We start from the raw sequence: 23,656 nt of genomic DNA, 5'->3' as shown, positions 1-23,656 counted from the left end.
TGCAAATCGCCAATTGACTTTCAGAAAAGGTTCAGAAGATGTTTTCTGGATCAGAAGACGCTCCTCAACTGGATCATGCCATGACATTTTGACTGAAAAATTGAACATGCATGAGTTGCAGCAAATTCAGTTGACTTCATTTGATGACTGAACAGCAGAAAGAACATCAAGTTGGTGTTTGTCAACAACTTCTTGAATAAGTCGATGACGATGAAACATTCATGCAAAGGATCATAACAGGAGACGCAAGCTGGGTTTACGGCTACGATATTGTGACAAAAGTTCAATCATTACAATGGATTGGCAAAGCATCTCCATGCCCCAAGAAAGTATGTCAGTCTTGATCTAATGTCAAAGTGGTGCTTTCTGTTTTTCCGATTTTAATGGAATTGTGCATTTTGATTCTTACCTCAAGGAGAAACAGTGAACCGTGCATAATATCAAGGCATTTTACAATGGTTAGTGAAAAACTCCACATAAAGGAACCATAATTGTGGGCGAGACAACACATGGTTCCTTAGCCATGACGATGCGCCAACACACTCAGCTTTGTCGTGTCACTTTTGTGTAAAAAATCAAATGACACTCTTCCCTCAGCTCCCCTACTCACCAGACCTGGCTCCTTGTGATCTTTTCTTATTTCTAAAATTAAAGTCAGAGATGAAACCCTGTTTTGGGTTTATTGATGATATTAAAGCAAATTCATCATGAATCTTAAAGGCTATTTCAAATGAAGTTTTCCAGGACTGCTTCACGATGCGGAAACGCTGCTGGGAAAAGTTTATGAATAGTGGAGGGGAGTGTGCTTTGAAGGGGACAAAGACCAATGATCTGTAAAATTAATAATAAAGATTTAAAAAAATAAATTTTGGTTATTTTCTGAACAGACCTCATATGTTTAAGATGTGAAAACTATTCAAATATTTAGATACAGTTGACTGATAAAAAATATATTTGTACTTCCAACAGATAAAAAAATTTTGAATTATTAATTGAGGTAAACTTCTTTTTTTCTTAATTTCACAAACATTTGGTTTTAACACACCCTTTGTTAGTTTACAATTAAACGTTTTTCTAAGGTTTCATCACTTAACTTCATCTATTTATAACCTCTGTATCAAAAGAAAAATACAAGGGCAAGAAAGAAAAAGCCTTCAAGAACAAGCAGTTAACAATCTTTTGCATCACTCAGAGTGCAGAAAGGAAGAGATAGAAGGTTGTCCTTGAGAAAACTAGAGAGAAAGATTGCAGATAGTACCATCAACCAGAGATTCTATTCTTTTTTTTTAAAACATTACAAATGAATTTTACTAACTAAATAAACCCTTCTTTCATCTACAAATTAAACTTTTTTTAACCATTGAATAACATTTTAATGCAAAAGAGTTTATATTTTTGAAATAATAATGACCATGTATCAGTAATGAAAAAAATTACAATTTCTTGTAATTTTAAAAATTGGAAGAAGTTACTTCCAAATTGAAAAGTTGGAATGACATAAAAAAATCAGGAGTATTATTCTTAAATTGGGAGTATTAGCAGCTAGTCCTTTACACTGAATTTTAAAATTTTGGAAGTCTGTATACTGAAGATACATTAAAGTTCAAGGAATGTCATAAATTGGTCTCTGTTAAGATAAAAACAATTAAAGTTTGTTAAAATTAATTATTTTTTTAAAAAACAAACTAATGGATAGAAAAGGATTGTATGATATTAAGTATAATAACCACAAAGGTTGTAGATAACTTGACATGAGATTTTCTCCTGAAATTGGCATAGCTATACTCAAAATAATAGCATCCCATGCCAAGCTAAGGAAAGTGAAGAGTGAAGTGGACCTTCTTCATTATGCTAAATGTGCTATTGTACTTAGCACACTGAAATGCAGACTTTTAAATAATATTTTCACTTTGTGAACTAAAAAGATTGGCGATAAAGCGAACATCATTACTCTCAGAGAAAGAAATTCTTGACTAATGCTTCTTGTATTTTAGGTGCTTTTCTAGCATCTCACACATGCATAGGAAGATTGGGACAAAAAGTGTAAACCAGTAATTAGTGTACCTCCTCTGTTGAGAAATAATACATAGGTTGACTGTTATTTACTATGGAAAAAATATATAGAATTTTTAAATCAAGATCCATGCGACCCTAAATTTCAAAATAATTATTATTCTATTGATAAATACTGCATTTTTTAAGTAAAATGTACAAAAAATGTTTTAAGAAAGGATAATTTTGGTATAAAAACAAAAGTTAGTGACAGAAAAAACTTTTATTACTTTAAAATAAATATACATTTGTGTATTATTTTTGCACACCATTCAGTGCAACACATTTTCCATATTGTTACTAGGTTTATTATACCATCTGAAAATGTTTAACCATTAATTTAAACCGATGAATTACTTCATCTTTTAGTTCCTGATTTTCAAACCCTTGCAATACAAACCAATGTTATAAATGAAAAAAATATTTCAGACTGTACAGTGGATGTTCAAATATTTCCCAGCAAAGCGGTTTTCCTTGCGTCTATCTTTCAACGTTTTTGGCACCCAACCAGCACACAGTTTCTTTAACCTAGTTTATTATTAAAATTTTGTTTATCACTAAACATTTAGAAAATCATTTGATAAATATAAAATTATATATCGTTTTTTTTGAGAATTTTTTCTTTCACTTTTTGTAACAAATTATTTGAAATTGCAGACAGGTTATTGATAAATTCTTCATGATTAACATTCATTCTGCCTTCTTGAAACAAATGATGCCTTTTTAAAACTTTATTTTAATATTTAACATTTGATTCATAAACATCATAAATTTCTTTGTGAATTTCAGCTACAGATTTGTTTTTGCCATTAAGAAATGAGTTGTTGCTTAAATATCACTCGCTCTTCACAGGATTATATTTATTTGCACTCATTTCTGTTAGATTATGCACGGCAGCTAACGTGAATGTAACTTGATTATTGTTATCAATCTTATTATTGTTCACAATCTGGCTGTCTGAAAACTGCTATAACGGTTTTGCGCCCTTTTTGTGTAGACGATTCATACCCTTTTCACGGGGATTCAGAGGATTTGGCACACGATTTATTGGAGCACCTGCCTCATCGCGGTGAAAAGAGTAGCAGCGACTCCTGGTCGCAAGTCCCTGTTATGAGCAAAGTGGCCTTTACCCTTAGTCCTACTCACGCTCTTTTAGAGCAGAGGCCATAATCTGTAGCTATGTGTTGATCTTTGATTTGACACATTAGATCCAGTAGTGGCAAAGAGTGACAAGAGAATACAGAAGGTCTCCAGCTGCCTGTGGCTCACTGCAGGTCATCGTCACGCTTGTGGGATTTTGCTCAACATCTACGTAGAAGGAATACAGCGCATTTTGTGTTCATATACTGTTAGGTCAGGGCATCTCTGACCATGACAGGTGTTAGTGAGGTAGGTAAGAAGCCTAGCCAGAGCCCTGCGTGATGGCTCGGAAATTCGTAAGACCTTAACTAAAGGATGCCCCCAGGGCAGTGTTCTGAGTCCCCTTCTTTGGATCATAGAATTTGATTCGATGTTGTGTTTAAGGTTGCCATGTGGTTGTCATGTCATCACTTATGCTGATGACACGCTGCTACTGATTGAAGGGGATTCATATAACGAGGTAGAATTCCAAGCTGCTCGTGCTTGTGAGACACTCTGATTGTGGAGTCTCCAACCTAAGATGATTTTCAGCTCAGAGAAAACCACAATTATGTTGCTTAAGGCTGCTTCCCGACCCTAAATCCGGGTTTAGATGGCTGGTCTCCCCATTCGATATGTTACAATTAAAAAATACCTGGGCGTTATCCTTGATGAGAATTTTCGGTTCAAGGAACATCTACAGGCCGATGATGCCTTTTATGGAATCCATAGTCATTTATCCCGATTGGGGGTTGAATTACCATGCCATCTGTATCCTTTATAAAGGTGTCAGCGAAGCTATTATGCTGTATGCTGCCCCTGTCTGGGCTCAATGCATGGCTTTTAGGTATTGCGCGGACATTTTGCTGCAGGCCCAGTGACTCCTCTTGCTGGCTGTTATAGGCGGTTACATTATTATTATTTTGATTGTTAGAAATTTAAAATTAGTTTTCTGAGGCATTCACGATCATGAACGGTTATCAAATCTGTACTAGGCACAAGGTCTGCGGTTTCAGTTAGTTTGCGGCAATCAGGTTAGGTTGGATGTGAAGATATCTGTTTGAGGAGTATGTGAAGGCGAAATTTGATATGTATTTACTGATGCAAATGTGTGCCAAGACATTTACATCGGTGGCATCCCAATCGAGGTCTGGCTGATGACTGTGAGATGTAGTCAGTTAGAGGATCTAAAGACGATCTCCGGTAAAGCCCCTCAGGCTTGGAATGAAGGGATGGTGTGGCAACCAGTAACATCAGAAGATGGGTGTCTTCCCCTACAGGGTTGGGATGGATTATTGTTACCAACAGATATTACTTACACAAATAAATGTGGTATGCAGGCACTGTTTGTTTTCATAGTATAAATTGGTGGCATAGTTGAAATGGCTCTAACTTAAAAAATATTCCTTATATTAGTACAAGATTAGCTAGATACAAGATTGGTTTACATAACTGGTGTTACCATATAGCTTCAGCACCAGTAGAGATGCCCTTGATGAAAGAATTTATTTGCTAAGAGGCTAGTTACTTCCTCATAGCATATAACAGTGATTTCATTCATTTTGTTATGATTTTATGTTACCTTATAATTTATTTTTTATATTTTGCATAAGTTTATTTGATAATTATTGGTAACTTATGGGTTTTTCTTTCTATTTTTAGCATCTTGTGCTGGATATAGTGTTGCAACTTACGTATTGGGAATATGTGATCGACATAATGATAACATTATGTTAAAAACGTCTGGACATCTTTTTCATATTGATTTTGGAAAATTTCTTGGTGATGCTCAAATGTTTGGAAACTTTAAAAGGTATGTGAATTTACTGTTCGTAATGTTATATCTTTTATTTTTTGAAATTAGTCAGCGATTGCACATCATTTTCATTAAGTTAGTGTAAATCAGTTATATTTCAATTTTATTTTTTAATGTATTATATAATTTTAAACATTACTGTGTCACTATCTTATTTGGTTCCCATTCCAGATCTGTAATTACAGCTTACCATCTTCTAATACTCCAGCATTGCTCTTCTTCCCATAAAACAAGAGATAACTTTTCACATCCTTTTTAATATATTCTCTTCATCTCGTACATGGTCACCTCTCTTCACTTTCCTCCTTTCCTGAAATCCTCTTTATTTTGTGTATTTTGTATTTTCCTCAATTAGTGTATTTCAAACATCACTTGTTACTCATACCATTTATTTCTTTCTGTTTTGCCTGCTATCTATCTCAAAATCTTAATTTTTTTTTGCTTGAGCCCTACTTCTTGACTCTTCAATAGCCACCCATGTAATTATTGTTACTATTACTGGGATAATTCAATTAGTTGTTTAATGATGAATGGTCTTAATTTAAAATATTACCTCAGATTTTTGGTTCATGAATTTTTTTAAAATCCTTTTTAAAACTTTCACTAGAATTTTCCTGTTAAATTCTGTAAGCGTTCCACACTATATAATGTTTTCAGTAAAAGTACAGTTTTATATAGTCCTAATTTTCAATTTTTGGAAAAGAAGTTTTATTGTAAACATTTCTTGTAAAATGATTAACCCCTTCCATTTTTGTGTTCAGGCTGTTATTCCTTCTAAAATGTTCATGATAATTATTTCACCTAAATATTTAAATTCTTGGACTCTTGATTGATTCTTCTCAAATTTTCATTGTTTGGATTCTACATTTATTATTGGAAGAACATTTTGTTCTTTCATATGAAATTTATAGACCGAATTTGTGCATATTATTTTTCTAATTCTTGAATTTTGATTTTTGCCAAAATTACCAGATCACTAGCAAATGCTAGAAAATTTAATTTAAAGATTTAGATTTAGTTCCCATTTTTATATTTTTGTTTGACTTAAAGTATTTGGATTTTTTTATTCCATTCTTGTAATACTCTATAGAGAGCAATTGTACAATATCGGTTGGTGAGATAACATCGATTTGTGTCAATTCAATTACTATTTATAACTGTACAGTTTTATTTGTTTAATCTTTTATTATTATTTATTGTAACGGTTAGTCCTCATTGCATGTTGTGTAACATACAAGTTCTGTAAATAAAGTAGATACTAGTTTAGTTTTTTATGGCAGTCAAAGTGGCAACACTCTTAAGTTAGTAGTAAACATATGGTTATATGAACTGGTGATCTGTATTAGGTATTAATATTTTTAGTCTACTGTTGCCACGTGAGATGTAAACAAACTTTTCATGAAACTAGTTTTTGTTGTGTGTTACAAAAATGAGTGATATTAATTATCAGTAACATTGTGCAATCACGTTTTGTGTTAAACTCTTTGAGAATGCTACTGAAACTTTTTAAAAATTGAAAAGGGTGTATGGTGATGATGCTCTGTCACGAGCCCAAGTTTTAGGTGGTTTAAAGCATTTTCAGATGACCGGGAATCAGTTGCAGACGATCCACGCTCTGGAAGACCATTAACATCAAAAAGTGACAACAGTGTTGAGCGAATGAGATACTTGATACAGTATGACCGGCGATTAACTGTCAGAGTGATTGTAAAACAATTGTATTTCAACTGTACCACTGTGCATCAAATTTTGACAAATGAATTGGATATGAAAAAAGTTTGTGCAAAATTGGTCCCAAAAAACTCACTGGGGAACAGAAAAACAACAGGGTAAAAGTGTGCCGCAATCTTCTAGGATGAATTGAAACCGATCCTGATTTCCTAAAAAATGTTAGTACTGGTGATAAATCTTGAATATTTGAGCACGACCTAGAAACAAAACACCAAAGGAAAGAGTTGCACACTTCAAACTCACCATGGACCAAAAAAACAAAAATAAGCAAATCAAAACCATGCTAATTTGTTTCTTCAATATTAATGGCATTGTCCATAAGGAGTTTTTGCATGTAGGATAGAATGTAAATCAATATGTTTACCGAGAGATTCTTGAATGACTCCGGAAAAAAGAGTTGCTTACGTGAGACCAGCCATCAAAGACAACTGGATGCTGCATCATGACAATGCACCTTGTCACACTGCACTCTCAGTTAATGTGTTTTTGGCAAAGAAAGACATTGCTGTAGTTCCTCAACCACCATATTCATCTGACTTGAGTCCCTGTGACTGTTTCCTGTTCCCGACTTTTTTAAAACATCTCAAAGGATATCATTTTGAAACAGTAGAAAACATAAAAAAAAATAACTGACCATCTGAAGGATATTCCAGTTTTTGAGTTCCAAAACTTCTATGAAGAGTGGGAAAACTGTTTGAAGCGCTGTGTGGCTTCCCAATGGAACTATTTTGAAAGTGAATAATTGGATTGTAAATAAAAGTTTTTCTGAACCAGTCTCATTACTTTATTTACAGACCTCGTATGTAAAGAATTTTTTTTTTAAATTCGTCATAGCCTGTTTTAAAATTTTAAAATTGGATAATGTTTACAAAGATATTATAAGAGCGCTCTATTGCACCCCCAAAAACAGTGCTTCTGTTACCAGTTGATTGTGATGATTGGTCAAACCTTCCACAAGGTGTTTGCGTACCTCACCACTCTAGTCTCACATGCAGTCCCCATGGCAACTTCTTTATTGTTAAACAGAGGTTTTTTTAAATTTATTTAATATTATCTTATTTAACGTAAATTTAATTGTATTATTTTTATAATATTATTAATTCGATTGATTTGAATCATTCAGTTCAACCCCAGTTCACAGTTCATTAATTTAATTCATTAAAGTTTGTGCCTCAGCTGGCATATCTCCACTACTATGTATCATATATGTATAAAGTACATATATATTTTAGAGACTTTATGAGATGAAATATATTAAAAACCCTCTCAGTTATCCCAAGAAATATGAATAAAAATTTGGTTGCAATTGATAGTGTAATTTTTTTGTTTATTCTGAACTCTTCCACTTTATATAATATTATAGAATAAATTTAATTTCTTATGCGTACTTGTCTTGATTAAAGTTATCAGAACTACTTTTTAATAGCGTAAAATTATTCTAGGAATTTTCTCTTGATTACTGTACATAATAACAGATATTATATACATAATTTTTTTAAATTTTTTTCATAATAAAGAATGAGAAATTTTTATTTTATAAAACATGCAGCTGGTAAATAATATTTCCCGTTTAAGAACGTGTATTCAGATATATTTAAATATTTTGGATGTAACTGAAGCACAGACAAATATTCAAATAAACTTATCTAAATTTATTCTTAATTGTTTTTACTAATATTTAATTTGCTATATGGCACTTTCTCGTATACCCATTGTAGAAGAGTTAATTTTTTATAGTTCAATTAAATAAGATAACATTTACTAATTTTAAAGATAATTTCTAGATTTCACCTAAATTTGTTTATATTAAGTTTTCTTATTTCGAAGAATTGCCTCTTATACACCATTGTAATGGTACTTCATCAAAAAGTACCATTTTATTGTAAAAGTACAATATGCCATCAATAATATTGCTGTAAAATATCTATTTATGTTATTAATAATACATGTAATTGTAAATTTAATGAACTGTGATTACCTTATGTAAGTTAAGATGTACATTTCGTTTTATTTATAAATGTAATTTCAACATTTTAGTGAGCATTTCTGATTGAAGGTATAATGTTAAAAAAAATTGAATAGTAATTAAATACTTACAATCTAATTTTTTTTTTAAGTTTACCTTGAATTCTATACAGATCTTATGTAAATTTTCTGAAATATTACATTTTTAAAAATGAAAATTTGATTATTTGTATGTATATATTTTTTTAGGGACAGGACTCCTTTTGTTTTAACATCTGATATGGCCTATGTAATTAATGGTGGTGATAAGCCATCTGTTAAATTTCATCATTTTGTAGATCTGTGTTGTCAAGCATTTAATGTTGTTCGTAAGCATGGAAATCTTATTTTGAACCTTTTTGGACTTGTAAGTATATTTACTTTTTATTATTTTTTTTTGTTGTAATTATTAAATTAATTATTTTAAATTATTTTCTAAAGTTAATAGTTAAGTTGAATTACGTTAACATTTTACAACAGTACGTATTGGTTCCACTGTTTCTTAATGAATTTATGTTTCTATAAATATGGTGTTTAAAAATGTATAATAGATTTTTCCATTTATGAGTGGAATATTAAAAAAAATAAACTTTTGTTCATTCTTGAAATGTAACGATAGTTACCTTGAACGTAATACTCAAGTCGCTCTCATCATTGTTCAGTTACAGTTCTGCACTATAAATAATGTAACATTCTGTTTTACAGCATAAGAAATCTTCAAAATAAATTCCTAAAATTGTAAAAATATTTAACTTCTGATTCAGTTTGAAGAATTGAAAAAACATTTGAATTTCCTATGTCCATGCCATGAAAACTGGTTTATTGAATGTGACTTCAGCCATCAGCATTTAATTCCTACTTCATGTGTTCACACCCTTAAATTTGTAGGATCCTACTCCCTGAGATTTCCAGTCGTTGGAACCAACAAGTTGTAAAGTGATATTGTTTGCTAAGAACCTTTGGTAAATAGTTCTTGAATGATTTATTTTGTTGTTTTAAAGTTATCGAACAAGTTTAATTAAGATTAATAATATGCAATTAAAAAATATTATTATAAATTACTGTTTTTAATTTACACTATTTGAAGTATGCGATTGATGGAGTTTTAAAAACGTATTTTTTTGTTTTAACTGTCCTGTGACATTCATAATCATTAATGTGATGCTTGATGCATACTCAATCATTTTTATCCATAACGTTATTTATAGAATATTTATCGATAGGTTTTCCTTTTATTCCCTATTTTTACCAAAAGGGAAATTAGCTGAAGAAATATAGTGGAAATTGTATAGCTGGATGCTTGATTTTTTCAAGAGTTTTGTATATATAGAAAAAAATTTGGATAAAAATTAAATGAAACTACTTCACAGTAGGTATGTGTATTGATACTTAACCTAAAAGATTAACATTCTTGTTGATCTGTTTTTTTTATAAATAATTTAAAGTTTACAGTAAAAGAAAAAAGAGCAACTTTTTCTTCTAATGCTAGGTAATAACTTAACTACTAAAGACAATAAGAAAATTTCCTGTTTAATGCTCTTTTAATTGCAGATTACTTTCGTTGATTTCTAATTTTTATCATATATTTTTTTTTTAGAATAATCTTATAGTTCAAATACATGTGTCCTTATTAATGGTGCACACCATATCAAATTTTTTAAGCCAAATAGACATTTATGGTGGTTAACTTTCAGTTTTGTGTTTACATACATTTATTTTACTTATTTGTAATTTAATTATATAATTATACATATCTTATTTACAGATGGCATCATCCGGTATACCTGGCGTTACAGTTGATGCAGTCAGATATGTACAACGGGCATTACTACCTGAATTGTCAAATCCTGAAGCAGCTGCTACTTTTGCCCGGATGATTCAGAGTTCTCTTAAATCTTGGTTTACACAATTTAATTTTTTCTTACATAATCTTGCTCAGTTAAGATTTACCGGTGAAAATAATGGCGACGGTGAATTACTTAGTTTTGTCACACGCACTTACTCGTAAGTCAACTTATTATCAGATCATTTAATGTATATTTATGTAATTATTATTTTACCTTAACGGCCTGATAACTGTGCCCATTAGCACGGTTTTACTAATTAGTGTGTAATTACTCTGGCAAAGGAGAAGCTACCCTCATTCTCCTTACCTCTGCTGAAAAGTGATAGTGCCTCTTACCTTATGCCTGGAAGGTTCTGGGTTCAAATCCTGATCAAGTTTTGTATTTTTCATACATATGAAAATTGACCCAAAAAAGGACACAAATTTTAATTGGCTGTTAACATGTAATTGCAAATATATTATATTTATTGTTTGTCTGTGTGTATGTTTTTAAATGAATTGCCGAACGAATTTGGTTGAAAAATTAATAGAAATATTTTTTCCATCAGAATTTGTTTAACAAATCTCAATATTTAGTATGAGCACAATGGATTGTTCTCATACTAAATATTGAGATTTTATAAGATGAGGAAAACTTTTCTCACTTTCATCTGTAAATATAAACTTATACCTTTTAGTACCTTTGATTTTAAGTCTACCTATTGGTAATTAATTCTGAATTGGAAAATTTGTTTTAAAAGTCTAGAAAATTATTTTCAATACCCTTTAGAGATTAAAATTGATTTTAATGGATAAATATAATCTAAAAAAGCCAATACATGTAAATGCACGTTGTTACTACAAATATGCCTAACTTAATATTGGCTAATTTAGTATACAGATGTGCTGATACAAGCATCACTACCACTGTGCAGATGAGACCGCGCAGTTCTCCCACCATAGCAGTGCTGCAGCCCCACCACTCTCAGGCTCCAGTAAAAGAGTGTGACCGAGAGTGAATTTGCAATTCATCATCGTCCACCCTGGCTGCCTCAACGTGGGACCTCCCAGCAGATTCCAACATCCTTGCTGGAACAGCAGGCCTGGCCGGCCCGGCTGAGGGAGCCACTGGACACAGATGTTGTTTTATTTGATAATATTCTCTCTTAAATTAATCAACTTCTTATTACATACAATTTAAATATTCAGGCAACAGGGTGTAATTATTTTTGTTAATGATTTACTAATTATATTTATTCCTACTCAGATATTTGTGTAGCAAGTTTTATTAGAATTGCTGAATATTGTTGTTTTTTCTGGATAAGTATTAATTTAATTTTTATAATTTCATTTATTTTTATCGACAGTCTTCAGAGTTACGGATTACATGTTGGGCGATCAAATATAAAGATAGTAGCAGAGAAACGTAGACATGAAATTAAACGATTATTAAGTTCACTGTTTAAAATGTCTGATGAAATATGTCATTCTGATCTTGTTTATACATTTTTTCATCCTTTATTACGTGATCAACAGAAAGCTAGCATACATGAAGCTAAACTTAGAGGTAAGTAGTATTTGATATTATGTTTTCTTAAAATATAAGCAAAAAAGATTGTGTATGAGATTTGTCCATAAAATACCTAAACTTTTTAAATGAAAAATGTTCCATTTACCTTAGAAGCTTCCTACTTACTTACTTCCTGCAACCTTACATTCCTCCCTTCAAAGTGATCACCTCTATTTCAAACACATTTCTACCAATATTACTTGCTTCCTTCAAAACACTTCTGGAACTGAAAGTTCAGCTAGCAACTTTTCCTTATGAGTTGATCAATTGAAGAAATCTACCTTTCAACTTCATTTTTAATAAAAAAAATAAAAAAACTTAGAGTGGAATAACTGTTGTCTCATGTTTTGGTACATGGGTGCATTGTCACTCTGGAGTGTTTGACTTCCATATTTCAGATCATAATTTTTTTTTTTTTTTTTTTGTTAACCTCGTAAAGCCATTTATTTCATTGCTTTACTGTCTTGCTATGAGGAGATATTCATGGGACCCTTTTACACTCATTCTGATAATAGAGTTTTTATTTCAATATTTTATCTATGCACCCATACATCATCTTTAATAATGATATTTTTTAAAAAGTTTTCATCTTCATTAGCTTGATTGAGAAGTTGTTTATTTACATCAAGTCAATACTATTTTTACTCTTCATTCAGTATGTAAGGCACAAATTAGGCTGCATTACAAGTCATACCTAAATTTTGTGTAATAAATTCATAGTCCACAGTTTTTGAAATGCTTACTTCTTCAGCTACCTCATGAATAGTTAGAATGAATTAGTTTTTTAACTTTTGCTATAATTTTTGAAGGTTGATGATCAGCTGAAGTTCAACCATTTTTGAAACATTTCCACCACTCATAAATTTGAGTCTGGATTAAAGCCTCATTGCTGTTCTGTTTGTAACATTTCAAACGTTTCCTAAAAGGATTTCTCCAGAAACACATTAATTGTTTTCATAATTATTTTCCATGAAAATCATTATTTTAAATGCCATAATAATCACTCTACACCCAACCAGTGGCGGCTCGCATGTAAGCACTGTGGAACTGCAGCACCCCTTATTTCCACTTGGTATTATCGATAACGTATAATGAGTCCTTTTTTCTTTAATTCTTTCTTTATACTAGTACAATGTATAACAACATCTAAACAACAACTTAAGCTCAACATCAGTAGCCATCCCCCACTTTATGAAAGAGATACAAAAATCTTTGTATGGAACTGTGCACTTTACAGTTCCAGCAGTGTGGTGTTTGGCTGTTGTACATAGGAAGCTGCATGCAAGGCTGAGAGGGAGAGATAGAGAGAGAGAGAGAGCACTGTTGCTCCCACAATGCCGACCCTAGCATGCTGGTGGAAGGTAGTTCTTTTTTTTTACTCCACATGTGTATGGAACATTCCTTGTTCATTCCCTTTTCTAGTTTAGTCAGTGGAAGGAGTATGAAAGCAGTTTAGTTGTTTTTTTCAGTAGTGATCAGAAGATGGTGAAAAGCAAGAGCTCTTTGATTGCCAAATTTGTCCAAAAACATGCTGGAAGAATGAAAGAGAAGATATTTAGTAAACACTAATTATGTATTTCTTTCTGTGTGCATAGAAATTTAAATTAAGCTCCATTGGACTGAAGTGTTATGTGGACATTTTTATTTAGTGATTATCTAATAATACTAAAAAATTGTATCTGTATTGAAATTTTATTATTTTTTAGTTAATAGTTTAATTGCTTTGTTATTTATTTTAATATTTACGTATTTTTCTTTAGAGAGAAAAAAGGAAACTCAAATTGCTAATGAAATGTGGAGAGTTAAGGGGCAGCTAAAGCTCTCTGTTCATTATCAACGGGGTACACTTATGGTAAGTAATGTTTTTTTATACTATATGTATTCTACAATCTTAATGTAAATTTACTCAGATAACAACATCTTAGATGAAAAGTAAAGCTTAAACTGAGAGAGTGTGTATCACAGTGCCAATTTTTTAATTGAGGATAAATCATTTTCTCTAAGAGCTACATTTTCCTGTGAGTGAAAATTGGAGACTTATTTTTTTTTTAATAGAATAAATCTTTCTTGAGGTGTTAGTTACTTAACAGGAAATTTTACCATGCTACAACTTTACTAGGTAGGCAAGTGATAATCTTTATTATCAAGCTCTATCTGGGTATGAGAAAAAATATATATATATAATTTCAATCATGACTGAGATACGGGATCTCATGAAAGTAATTTAATGAAAAATTAAGGTAAGATATGTCCTATCTCAATATTCTGTACTAGGTGTTTTATTTAATAGAATTTAAATTATAATGAGCAATCCAGAAAGTAATGTATGTTTGTGCCTAGTGTGGAGCTGGATGGGGATAGAGCCGTTATCTTGGCATCAAAACGTTTCTACAGTCAGTATGCATCAAGCTTTTATAGCATGTGGACTGTGATTTTTCTACTTGTTCGAAGTGAATTTGTGAGATGTGCGCTTTTGAGATGTGCACTGCACTTCAATAGAAAATCGAAAATCCTGCTGCTGTTAGGTGCGTTCAGTGATGAATTGAAATTCATCAGCAACTTCGTGAGGTGTACAGAGATGGAATAATGAGTGAAGGTGGAGTGAGGCAGTGTTTCGTTCAGTTTAAAAGTGGCCACACCGATGTTCATGATGAGGATTGCAGTGATTGGCCTAGCCTTGTGACTGATGAACCGATAAAAATCAACGATAAAATTTGTGAAAATCACCACATTGCGATTACAGAACTCTCGCTTCATTTCCTTCAAATTCCCTTAAATTTCACAAAGTTTATTGCATAAAATTGTATCAGGGAAGTATGGTTATCATAAGCTGGGTGCCAAAAATCTAAGGCAGCAGAGAAGGAATTGAAAAGCTTGTGCATCGTTATGATAATATCTCAATTTAAATGTAAAAAAATAGTTTAAGATTGTCCCTTTCAAGTATGTAATAAAATTTCTTTTTTTTTGGTTGGTTTTATATTTCAAAACGTAACTAACTTTCTGGACAGCCCTTGTATATATTTACACTAAAATGCATTTTATTTTCACTTTGCCTTTGCTTCACTTTCATCTTTGCCTTCTGTTCAAAACTAAAGTGAAAGATTTTTACATGAGGGGCTTTGTTTATTTCAATTTATCCCTATTATGTTGATTGTCTGTTGTGTCAATTATGCATAATCCATTTAACCTGTTTTAGCAAAACTTAAAGAATAAACTTATTTTTAACTAGGCATAGCAATCTATATACCATTGAAATCTTAGGTTTGTTTGCTATTTTTTTCAATTGAAGCAAAAGTAGGCCATCATCCTCTTCATGAAAATTAGATTTTTGTTGTTTACTTGTACTGGATACACTTTACCATAAAAAAAATGCAAAATGTATCCCACTCCTCATTCAGTATGTTTTTCTAATTTACAACCTCAGGGTGGATATTATTAGTTTTTACTGGCCATTTTTTGACATATGAGATGGCAGTTCCTTACTTAAACTTAAAAAAAAAACTGTTCAGAGGCTCTCTTCTATTGTCTAGAGGCTCTAACTGTCTAGCCAGGGGGCTCTGCCTCCTGGACCTTGACATGTTCATAATATCCTCTCATGTTTGTTAGAATGTTAAGTATTTTATATATATTCATTAAAGAAAAAAAGAATTTTAGTTCATTATATTTAAGTAAAAGAATTTTACTTATAATTACAGAATACAATTACATTACAAATATAATTAAGTAAAAGAATTAATACATTTACATGATACATATATATGTATACACACACACATATACACATCATTTGTATCAAGAAGCATGGTGCTTTTGCACTTATTTATTTTTATAAAATTTCCAAAATACTGTCTATCATAGTTTTTTTAACAAATGTAAAAAAAAAAATAAATATAATAAATGATAATGTAAACTATGTACTGTTTATAGTACACAATGTAATCTATTAAAATAAAAATATGAGCACATACTGCAAACAAACAAACCAATGCACCACACTCTCTACGTGTAGTCTTAGCTGGGACAGTTTTTACAATTCTCAAACTCTTTTACAATAGTTTTTACCAAGATGTTTACTTGTCCAAAAACTTAATTACAGATCATTAAATCCTCCGCACGCATTTAATGGATGTACAGATAAAACCTGTAGATCAAAACAAACACTGGAGAAAAGATCAAGGTAAGGGAAAAAGTGTATAGTGAAAAAGGATGACTATCTGCAGAGTGACCATTGCAGAACGAGACAAGCAGCCCCACCTAAAGGTTCCCCTCTAAGCAGTAGAGGGATCTCTGACCATTACTTTAAAGAGTGCATGTACAAATTGATTTTCCTCAGGGTACTAAAGAACCACTTAAGAATAGGCACAGAAATTCTAGGCATTATTCCTTTTTTTTTAGCAAACTAGAGGATGAGATGAGTTAGGTGGAAGATTGTTTCCCTCATACTCTTTCCCAGAATAGTGTGATGTGTAGAGAAGAAGTATCTTAACTGAATTTTGTATCAGTATTTTTTTATCATTTTCTTATGCTGAGCTGCACTTTTTAATGTTATATCATTTTTAGTTTTGATGTACTATTACAATTTTTTGAATAGATTTTTTTGTTGAGTTTTTTTATAGTTAAATCATGTCTTTTTTCACATCATGGATCCCATGTTTTTTATCTTCCCATTCATTTTCTCTAAAACATTTTTTTTCCTTTGCCACCAGAATATCATTCATTCAATGGTTAATAGGTTGCCCTTGTCTTCTTTTCACTGGAACGTAATCAAACACTTCATTAGATTATTTAACACCATTCATCCTTTGTGAATATACCCCTTCCTTCACTGTCCTCCACTATATTCCTCCTTGTTGAATTATTTTTTTTTATTTTCCCTTAAGTATACTAGTTATCAACATTTATACAATCTTGTAATAAAAAATCCCAAAAAAACACAACCATGTGCTAGTGTGTGGTACGCATGGGAGATGAAAAAGCAGTGGATCGCTCACTCGCACCAGGTTGAGCGTATTCATTAACTTCGTATTTGTTTATGCTAACTAATTTTCTAGTCTTTTAATTAGATAAAAATCACTTATTTCTTTGATTTATGGAAAAATAGGACTTAAGTTTGGGGAATTTACTTATAAAAAGTCTGTTTAAATTTATGTGCAATAAATTCCCAATTCTTATTCCACTACTGATTAAGAATTTTTTATTTTACTTTTTTATCGGTTAGATCAAGTTTATTTTCATCTGACTTCATCTGTCACCTGACTTGTTTACGACCTTAAAATTAGTTTTTACTTAAATTCCTTTTCACATAACTTCCTAAATCATATTTTATTATAAGGGATATAGATAATCGCCATAAAATATTAATTTTAGTAAAAATAATAGTATCAATATATAATTATAAAATAAAACATAATTGTCTGATCAACACTAACTGAAATACAGATAATTTTTAAAATATATATATTTATTATAAATCTATCATCTTTCAAATATGATAAAAGTTCATGCAGATTTAAAATTCTTTCAAAAAAACCAGTTCAATATAAGTATGAATAAACTGCACAGTGACAAAATATAAACGTTTCTGATGCGCTAACATATGATACCAATCAACAGTAATACGCTGACCCCCTTCAGTAGTGATAGAAAAGCTGCTGTACACTATCATGGGTATGCCATGGTCAGCGAGTTGCATGTGTGCACCTGCAAGTGCTCAGCACTGAATGTGTTAACCTATTCTATTCTGAAGATTTCTACACAAGAAAGCCGTATGGGTAGCTAAGATCCTCTTTCTGTTTTTTCCTATAGGCAGCGTACACTCAAATATTGTCTCAGCACAGTATTTGAGTGTACAGTTTTGCATAGAATTTCCATTTATTTTTTAGTGTCATTCTGAATCTCCTTATATACAACAAAATTGAATTTAATGACTGGATTTTTTTTATTTTGTAATCTGACTTGAATTTGAAATTTTGAATAAATAAGATTGATATGAACCTTTAAACTAAAACAAAGTTATTGATTTTTATTTCTTAATTTTTATCTTATCTATTTAAATCCTAGGTAATGATTCATCATGTAAGAGATCTTTCATGTATTGCTGGTGGACAAGAACCATCAACTTATGTTAAAGTTTATTTAATGCCTGATCCTGGAAAAGTTACCAAAAGGAAAACTAAAGTTGTACGTAGAAGTTGTCATCCATCATTTATGGAAATGGTTTGTACACTTTCTTTTTATTTGAAAAAAAAAACAACTATTATATCTAGTTTCATTTTTTCAAGCCGACATTGACAAATTTATTTATTACCCAAATAGTTCATAAATATTCTGTTATAAAGAATCATGTTTAATTTAATTGATGTTGTATTAATTTTTATAACTTATAAGTAGAAAAATAATAATTAAGTGCAGAAAAATTAAAGAAATTGATGTGCAGAGATAAAGAGCAGTTTGAACACTAAACCCTAATTTAAAAAAAAAATAGGTGACAATATATTTAGATAGATGAGTTACTGAGTAAGTGAACAATTTTATCATACAATACAATCAGGGAGGAAAGTTGCATAATGACCTTTCTTATAAAAAAAAGAGAAAAAAATACGTATTCTTTTACTGATGAAAGTTACACAATGATTGATCTCAGTAAATTAAATGAGGGTTAACTTTTCTTGGTCAACAGATGTGTTACATCTGTTGACCAAGGAAAAATGATAAAAATCAGTTTCTGTGAATCCTAACTAGGATAATAGTCCAAGATAACAAACAAATCAATTACACTACCAAGAAGACTTTATTTCAGCCAATCCTCATGGAGAAACGATCCATTGCAGTTATATGTTTTTCATGAAATACTGGTTGAAGTCGATGAAGCAAACTAGTGGATGACTGTTGTTGAATAGATGGTTGGTAGCTGTCATTGTCATTGCATTGGCAATTCATACTGGCAAACACTAATGCGTGATGATTGAATAAAAATTTACAAACTATTTGAATTTCCTAAATCTGTTTTGATTTTGTCTGAATTTTAATAAATTTTTCATTAATTTTTCTTATTCTTTAGAAGCCATATATATTAAAGTTTTATTTTAAAAATTATATTATTTTTTTACAATTTTTTTTATTGTTATAGTTTATAATTGGTTAGTTTTTTGTTTCTAACTGATAGGTTTTTTACTCACTCATTGTTAATTTTTTTTTTGTGAGGTCCTTTCATAATCTCACATTTGTTGTGTGCTATACTTGAAATATTTACCTATTTTATGTTTTTTATCAAAATTTTATTAATGTTTAATATATTTAGTCTGTAGTAAATAATTTTGTTGCTAATTTTTTTGCAAAATAACCTGTCTGGCTTTATTTAAAAAACCAACTTAACTTTGAATGTTATTTTTGGAGAAAACATTTAGTTTTAAATAAATAAAATGTACACTTAATGTATGTTTGGTTATCTGTTGTAACATAGGCAGTGTGCCATAACTTATGTCATTTGATGAAATAAGACATAATTTGAAATGTTTTTGAAGACTTCCTAAAGAACTGGTAGTGTCTTATATCACCCATTTCTAGAATGGATTTTTTTTTTATGAAACCAGAAAATATTATTTAGGATCTTTTCAGTTATCTGTCTACATGAGATTTTAATAATTTTTAACATCGTATTAAAAAATTCAAGAACTAACCTTTATTCTGGAGTTCAGTATGAAACAATATGTTGAAGTATTCTTTCAAATAAATCATTACCCTCGTGTCAGCGACGCCACATAATCTTGCAGAGGTACAGGTTAATCATTGTCCAATGCATGCTGCACTACTGTTTTACCAGTCTCCACATGCTTTCTTTTGCATATGCAATCCCCTTCCAGGGTTAACAAAAGTGTTATTATGTGACACTATCTTATATTTGTAGCCTACACTTTCCAATCAATTGTAAACCTTCAACCCATCCAGTATTATCATTATACCAGGTAGAATGAATTGTTAAACAGTAGATAATATTTGTTCAGCCTTAGATATTATCAGCAGTCATCAAAAAAAATATTTCTACTTTTTCTAAAAATATGTCAATTAACCCACCCCTGGTTCAGGAAAACTATGGCTGACATGATATTTTCTATGAGAAAATAAAAGCTCTTGTTTGTAATGCTGGGTCACCATTTGAATTAGATTTTTTAATAAGTAATTAGCTGTCACTTCACACGTATAATTTTTTTCTGATCTAATATTTTTTATGCATTAATTTCAAGTTCCTTTTCGCAGCGTTTTATGAAGATAGATAATCATTTATATTCATGGCACTGTGTTTTCAATCAGCTCTATGGCCAAAAATTATGCCGTTGCAATTCCATTTCATGACCTACAAGCTTCAAGAGTGCTTCATGGGTTCATGGGTTCTAAGAAACATCATGATCTTGAAAAAATTTTATTGCATCTTCTTGAGTTTTAATACTTTCAACCAAGCAAATGAAACTCAGGTCAATAACTTGCCTGCACAGATAACACAATGCAAATGTCTACAGCTCATACACCAAATCATGATATACTTATCTTCTCTGTTTTTCCAAGTTATATAAATAGGTTGATAACTATTTCCTTCTATTTTTAATCGATTGCTATAGAATCACTTAAATAATAAATTATTTAATTTTTTTAATGATTTATTAATAAATTATTTATTTAAATTAAATTATAATACATTTAATTTAATTATTATTTGTTCCTCTGAAGGATAGGAGCATTTGATTGATATGTTTTCATACATTTCATTTGATGTTATCACTTCAATCTGTAGAATAATCTGTGTAGATAGATAAACGAATGGGATTCATTAACACAACATTTCTAAAATGCAATTATTTACATTTGTTTATCACGATTAGTTTAATGTAGAATTTAGCATCACCAAGGCTATCTTGTCTGACTTTACTACATTTTTAATAATTTTAGTGATCTCTTGAAGCTTACCTCTCTACTTCCTATCCCTGATATAACTTGAAGGATGTTCTATTTTATTTTGGAATGATGCAAGCATTCTCTTTAACACAAGCCCCTATGTAAAAAAACAACATTTAAAAAGATTAGCTGTGTCATAAATATTTTGAGGTAACTCTTTACCAAAAATTATTATGTATATGTTTAATTGTTGTTCTTACTGCGAGTGTCTGTATCTACTGTGAATATTGAATTCACAGTATTATGATGCTCAAAAACAAATTTGATGATAAACTTTAGCCATCTGGAAGTTCTCACCAAACATTCTGCCTATAAACCGATCGTTCCTTCACAAAATGTTTTATCTTTCTGTACTTCACTTCCAACTTTATATCATTGTTCAGTTGAAACCTTCCTCTCACTCCTTCCACCGTACTGCCTAGTCTCCCTGTTTCCACTTTATCTGTTCAATTTATTCTTTAAAAACATTTCCATACTCATATTACCTTCACTTCTAGTCTTTTTCCACCTTTCCTGAGAATTGATATTTTTCTCCATAGAGTGCCACATCTCACATCTCTTTATCTGCATGTTAAAAGTCTGTTTTGCCATTGGAATTTTTGTTTATTGTTCTTGACCGCTACACAAGTTTTAATCTTGCTGTTCAGTTATTTAAAATTATTTACTCTATTTATTCTGTCTTATTATATACTTGTTCTTTCATTCTTATTAACCAAGCTCATGCTGTTAATTTTTTTGTATGTTTGTGCACACTTGTCCAAGCCTCAGGATTGCATTTGATTCTTCTTTCGCAACAGACATCTTTTTTTTTTCATATAGATATTCACTGACAACTTTTCTCTAGATAAATCAATAGGATAAGAGAAAAAATTCTATTTACTCCTGTACCGCATACCTCAGACATCCCAATTCATACTCACTCTCACTTAAAAAATTTATTGCAATAAATAAATAAATCTATGCAAATAATTTTTATTTTTTTACTTTTCTTTTGTTTAACTAGTTAGAATATAGAATGCTGATTGAAGTTATACAACATCGTATTTTAGAAGCTACCGTATGGAATCACGATCCGTTACAAGAAAATGAATTTTTGGGTGGTATATCATTATCGTTGTCATCATTGAATTTATCTGAGGAAACAATCAACTGGTATACGTTAGGTAATATACATAGATAACATATCACATTATTAACAATTTATTTTGTATGCTTTAGTATGTTTATAATCAAAGAACGCAGTGGAATGAGGATGAATAAGATCATAGTCACCTTGTGTCGGTATAATTTTGAAATAATTATATAAGGAAATTTTTGTGCATTTAATGGTAAAAAGTGCTACTGTTAACATTTTATACATATACTGTTAATTTATATATTTTTATTATTAGTAAAAAAAAAATCATGCATGAAATTTTTAAAAATACACGCATGAATTTTTGTGTTTCGGCACACACTTGTATGCCGATATAAGCTGTAGCTTTAGGATTCAGTACAATTTTTAACAAATTATTTCCAGTGACATCAATATAAATGTACTATGAGTATTAGTGAAATATAATCAAAATAATATTTGTTACGGGTCATTGTAAAATGTTAATAATTTGTAATTACATACATATTTCTCCTACAATTTCAACATTTTGAGAGTTTTCTTTTAGAAATTTATTGTAAGTGGTTTTTTATTACACTTATTGTCATTGATGTAAAATCAATGATATGAAAATTTATAATTTTTTTATGTTTTGAAAGTTAAGTCTTATTGTTATTCACCTTGTATAAAGTATTATTTTGTTGAAGGGTCTTTAATATTTTTTTAAGGGATACTGTATTAAAGAACCACAGTAAAATCACTTGTATTACATTCTAGTTGTTAAAAATATTGATAGATGTAAGTAATTTTTTTTTAATCTGGCTTTTTATAGTCTTTATGGAGAGATTGCTTTTTGGTTTTATGCAACATAATAATCAAGTAGGAAATCATATCTTAGACACATTTAGATGGACATGATTTCAGAGTTACATAATTTTTTTGTTCCAGGTACATGCTCTAGAAATATCAGTCATCTAGCATGTTTTAAATGACAGTTCTTAAAATAAAAACAAAAATCAGTAAAAATTTTAATTTTAAAAAATTAATTTTTTTTTAACTTACTAAACTTAATTTGAGAAGTAAACAGAAACTGTAACGTAGTTTGCCATTTTTACTCTATAAAAATCAGATTAATATAGAAAATTACACCTCCGTAGCACATAAATGTATGGCAGCATTGTTACATGCAGTCTCACATTAGCTTCATCATTGTCATCTATAGAAATTTTATCCAGTTTGTAATTTCACATCTAAAATCAAAAAAATAACTATTTTCAAAATCAGAATTTTTGTATAGTATGTATTATTTAGTTGTTTATTTTTACTCGATCAACTAGAGTATATTTTTAACAGGATCCAAGAAGCTTGAATAGATTGAAAAGTTTTATTAGTATCTTGACTTAAATCCACCTGGTGACTACTTAGTTTATCTAACTATTTAGTAGTGATCATTTAATTTTTATCATTACAATCTAAATAACAAATAAAAAAATTCAT

General features: G+C 30.4%; 1 protein-coding gene across 1 annotated transcript in view; it reads left to right on the top strand.

Annotated features, from left to right (window-relative positions):
- Positions 1-22,246, top strand: part of LOC142317440 (phosphatidylinositol 4-phosphate 3-kinase C2 domain-containing subunit alpha-like) — a 44,464-nt gene extending 22,218 nt beyond the window's left edge. The window contains exons 10-16 of the mRNA XM_075354007.1: positions 4,834-4,984; positions 8,933-9,089; positions 10,488-10,726; positions 11,915-12,114; positions 13,878-13,969; positions 18,178-18,333; positions 22,070-22,246. Of these exons, the coding sequence (XP_075210122.1) occupies positions 4,834-4,984; positions 8,933-9,089; positions 10,488-10,726; positions 11,915-12,114; positions 13,878-13,969; positions 18,178-18,333; positions 22,070-22,246 (1,172 nt within the window). The remainder of the gene's footprint in view (positions 1-4,833; positions 4,985-8,932; positions 9,090-10,487; positions 10,727-11,914; positions 12,115-13,877; positions 13,970-18,177; positions 18,334-22,069) is intronic.
- Positions 22,247-23,656: the final 1,410 nt, after the last annotated feature.

Source organism: Lycorma delicatula, chromosome 1 (assembly GCF_047948215.1).
Source record: "Lycorma delicatula isolate Av1 chromosome 1, ASM4794821v1, whole genome shotgun sequence".
Classification (NCBI taxonomy): Eukaryota; Metazoa; Arthropoda; class Insecta; order Hemiptera; family Fulgoridae; genus Lycorma; species Lycorma delicatula.
Note: the sequence above shows the minus strand (reverse complement) of the source record. Positions and strands in the feature narration are given on the sequence as shown.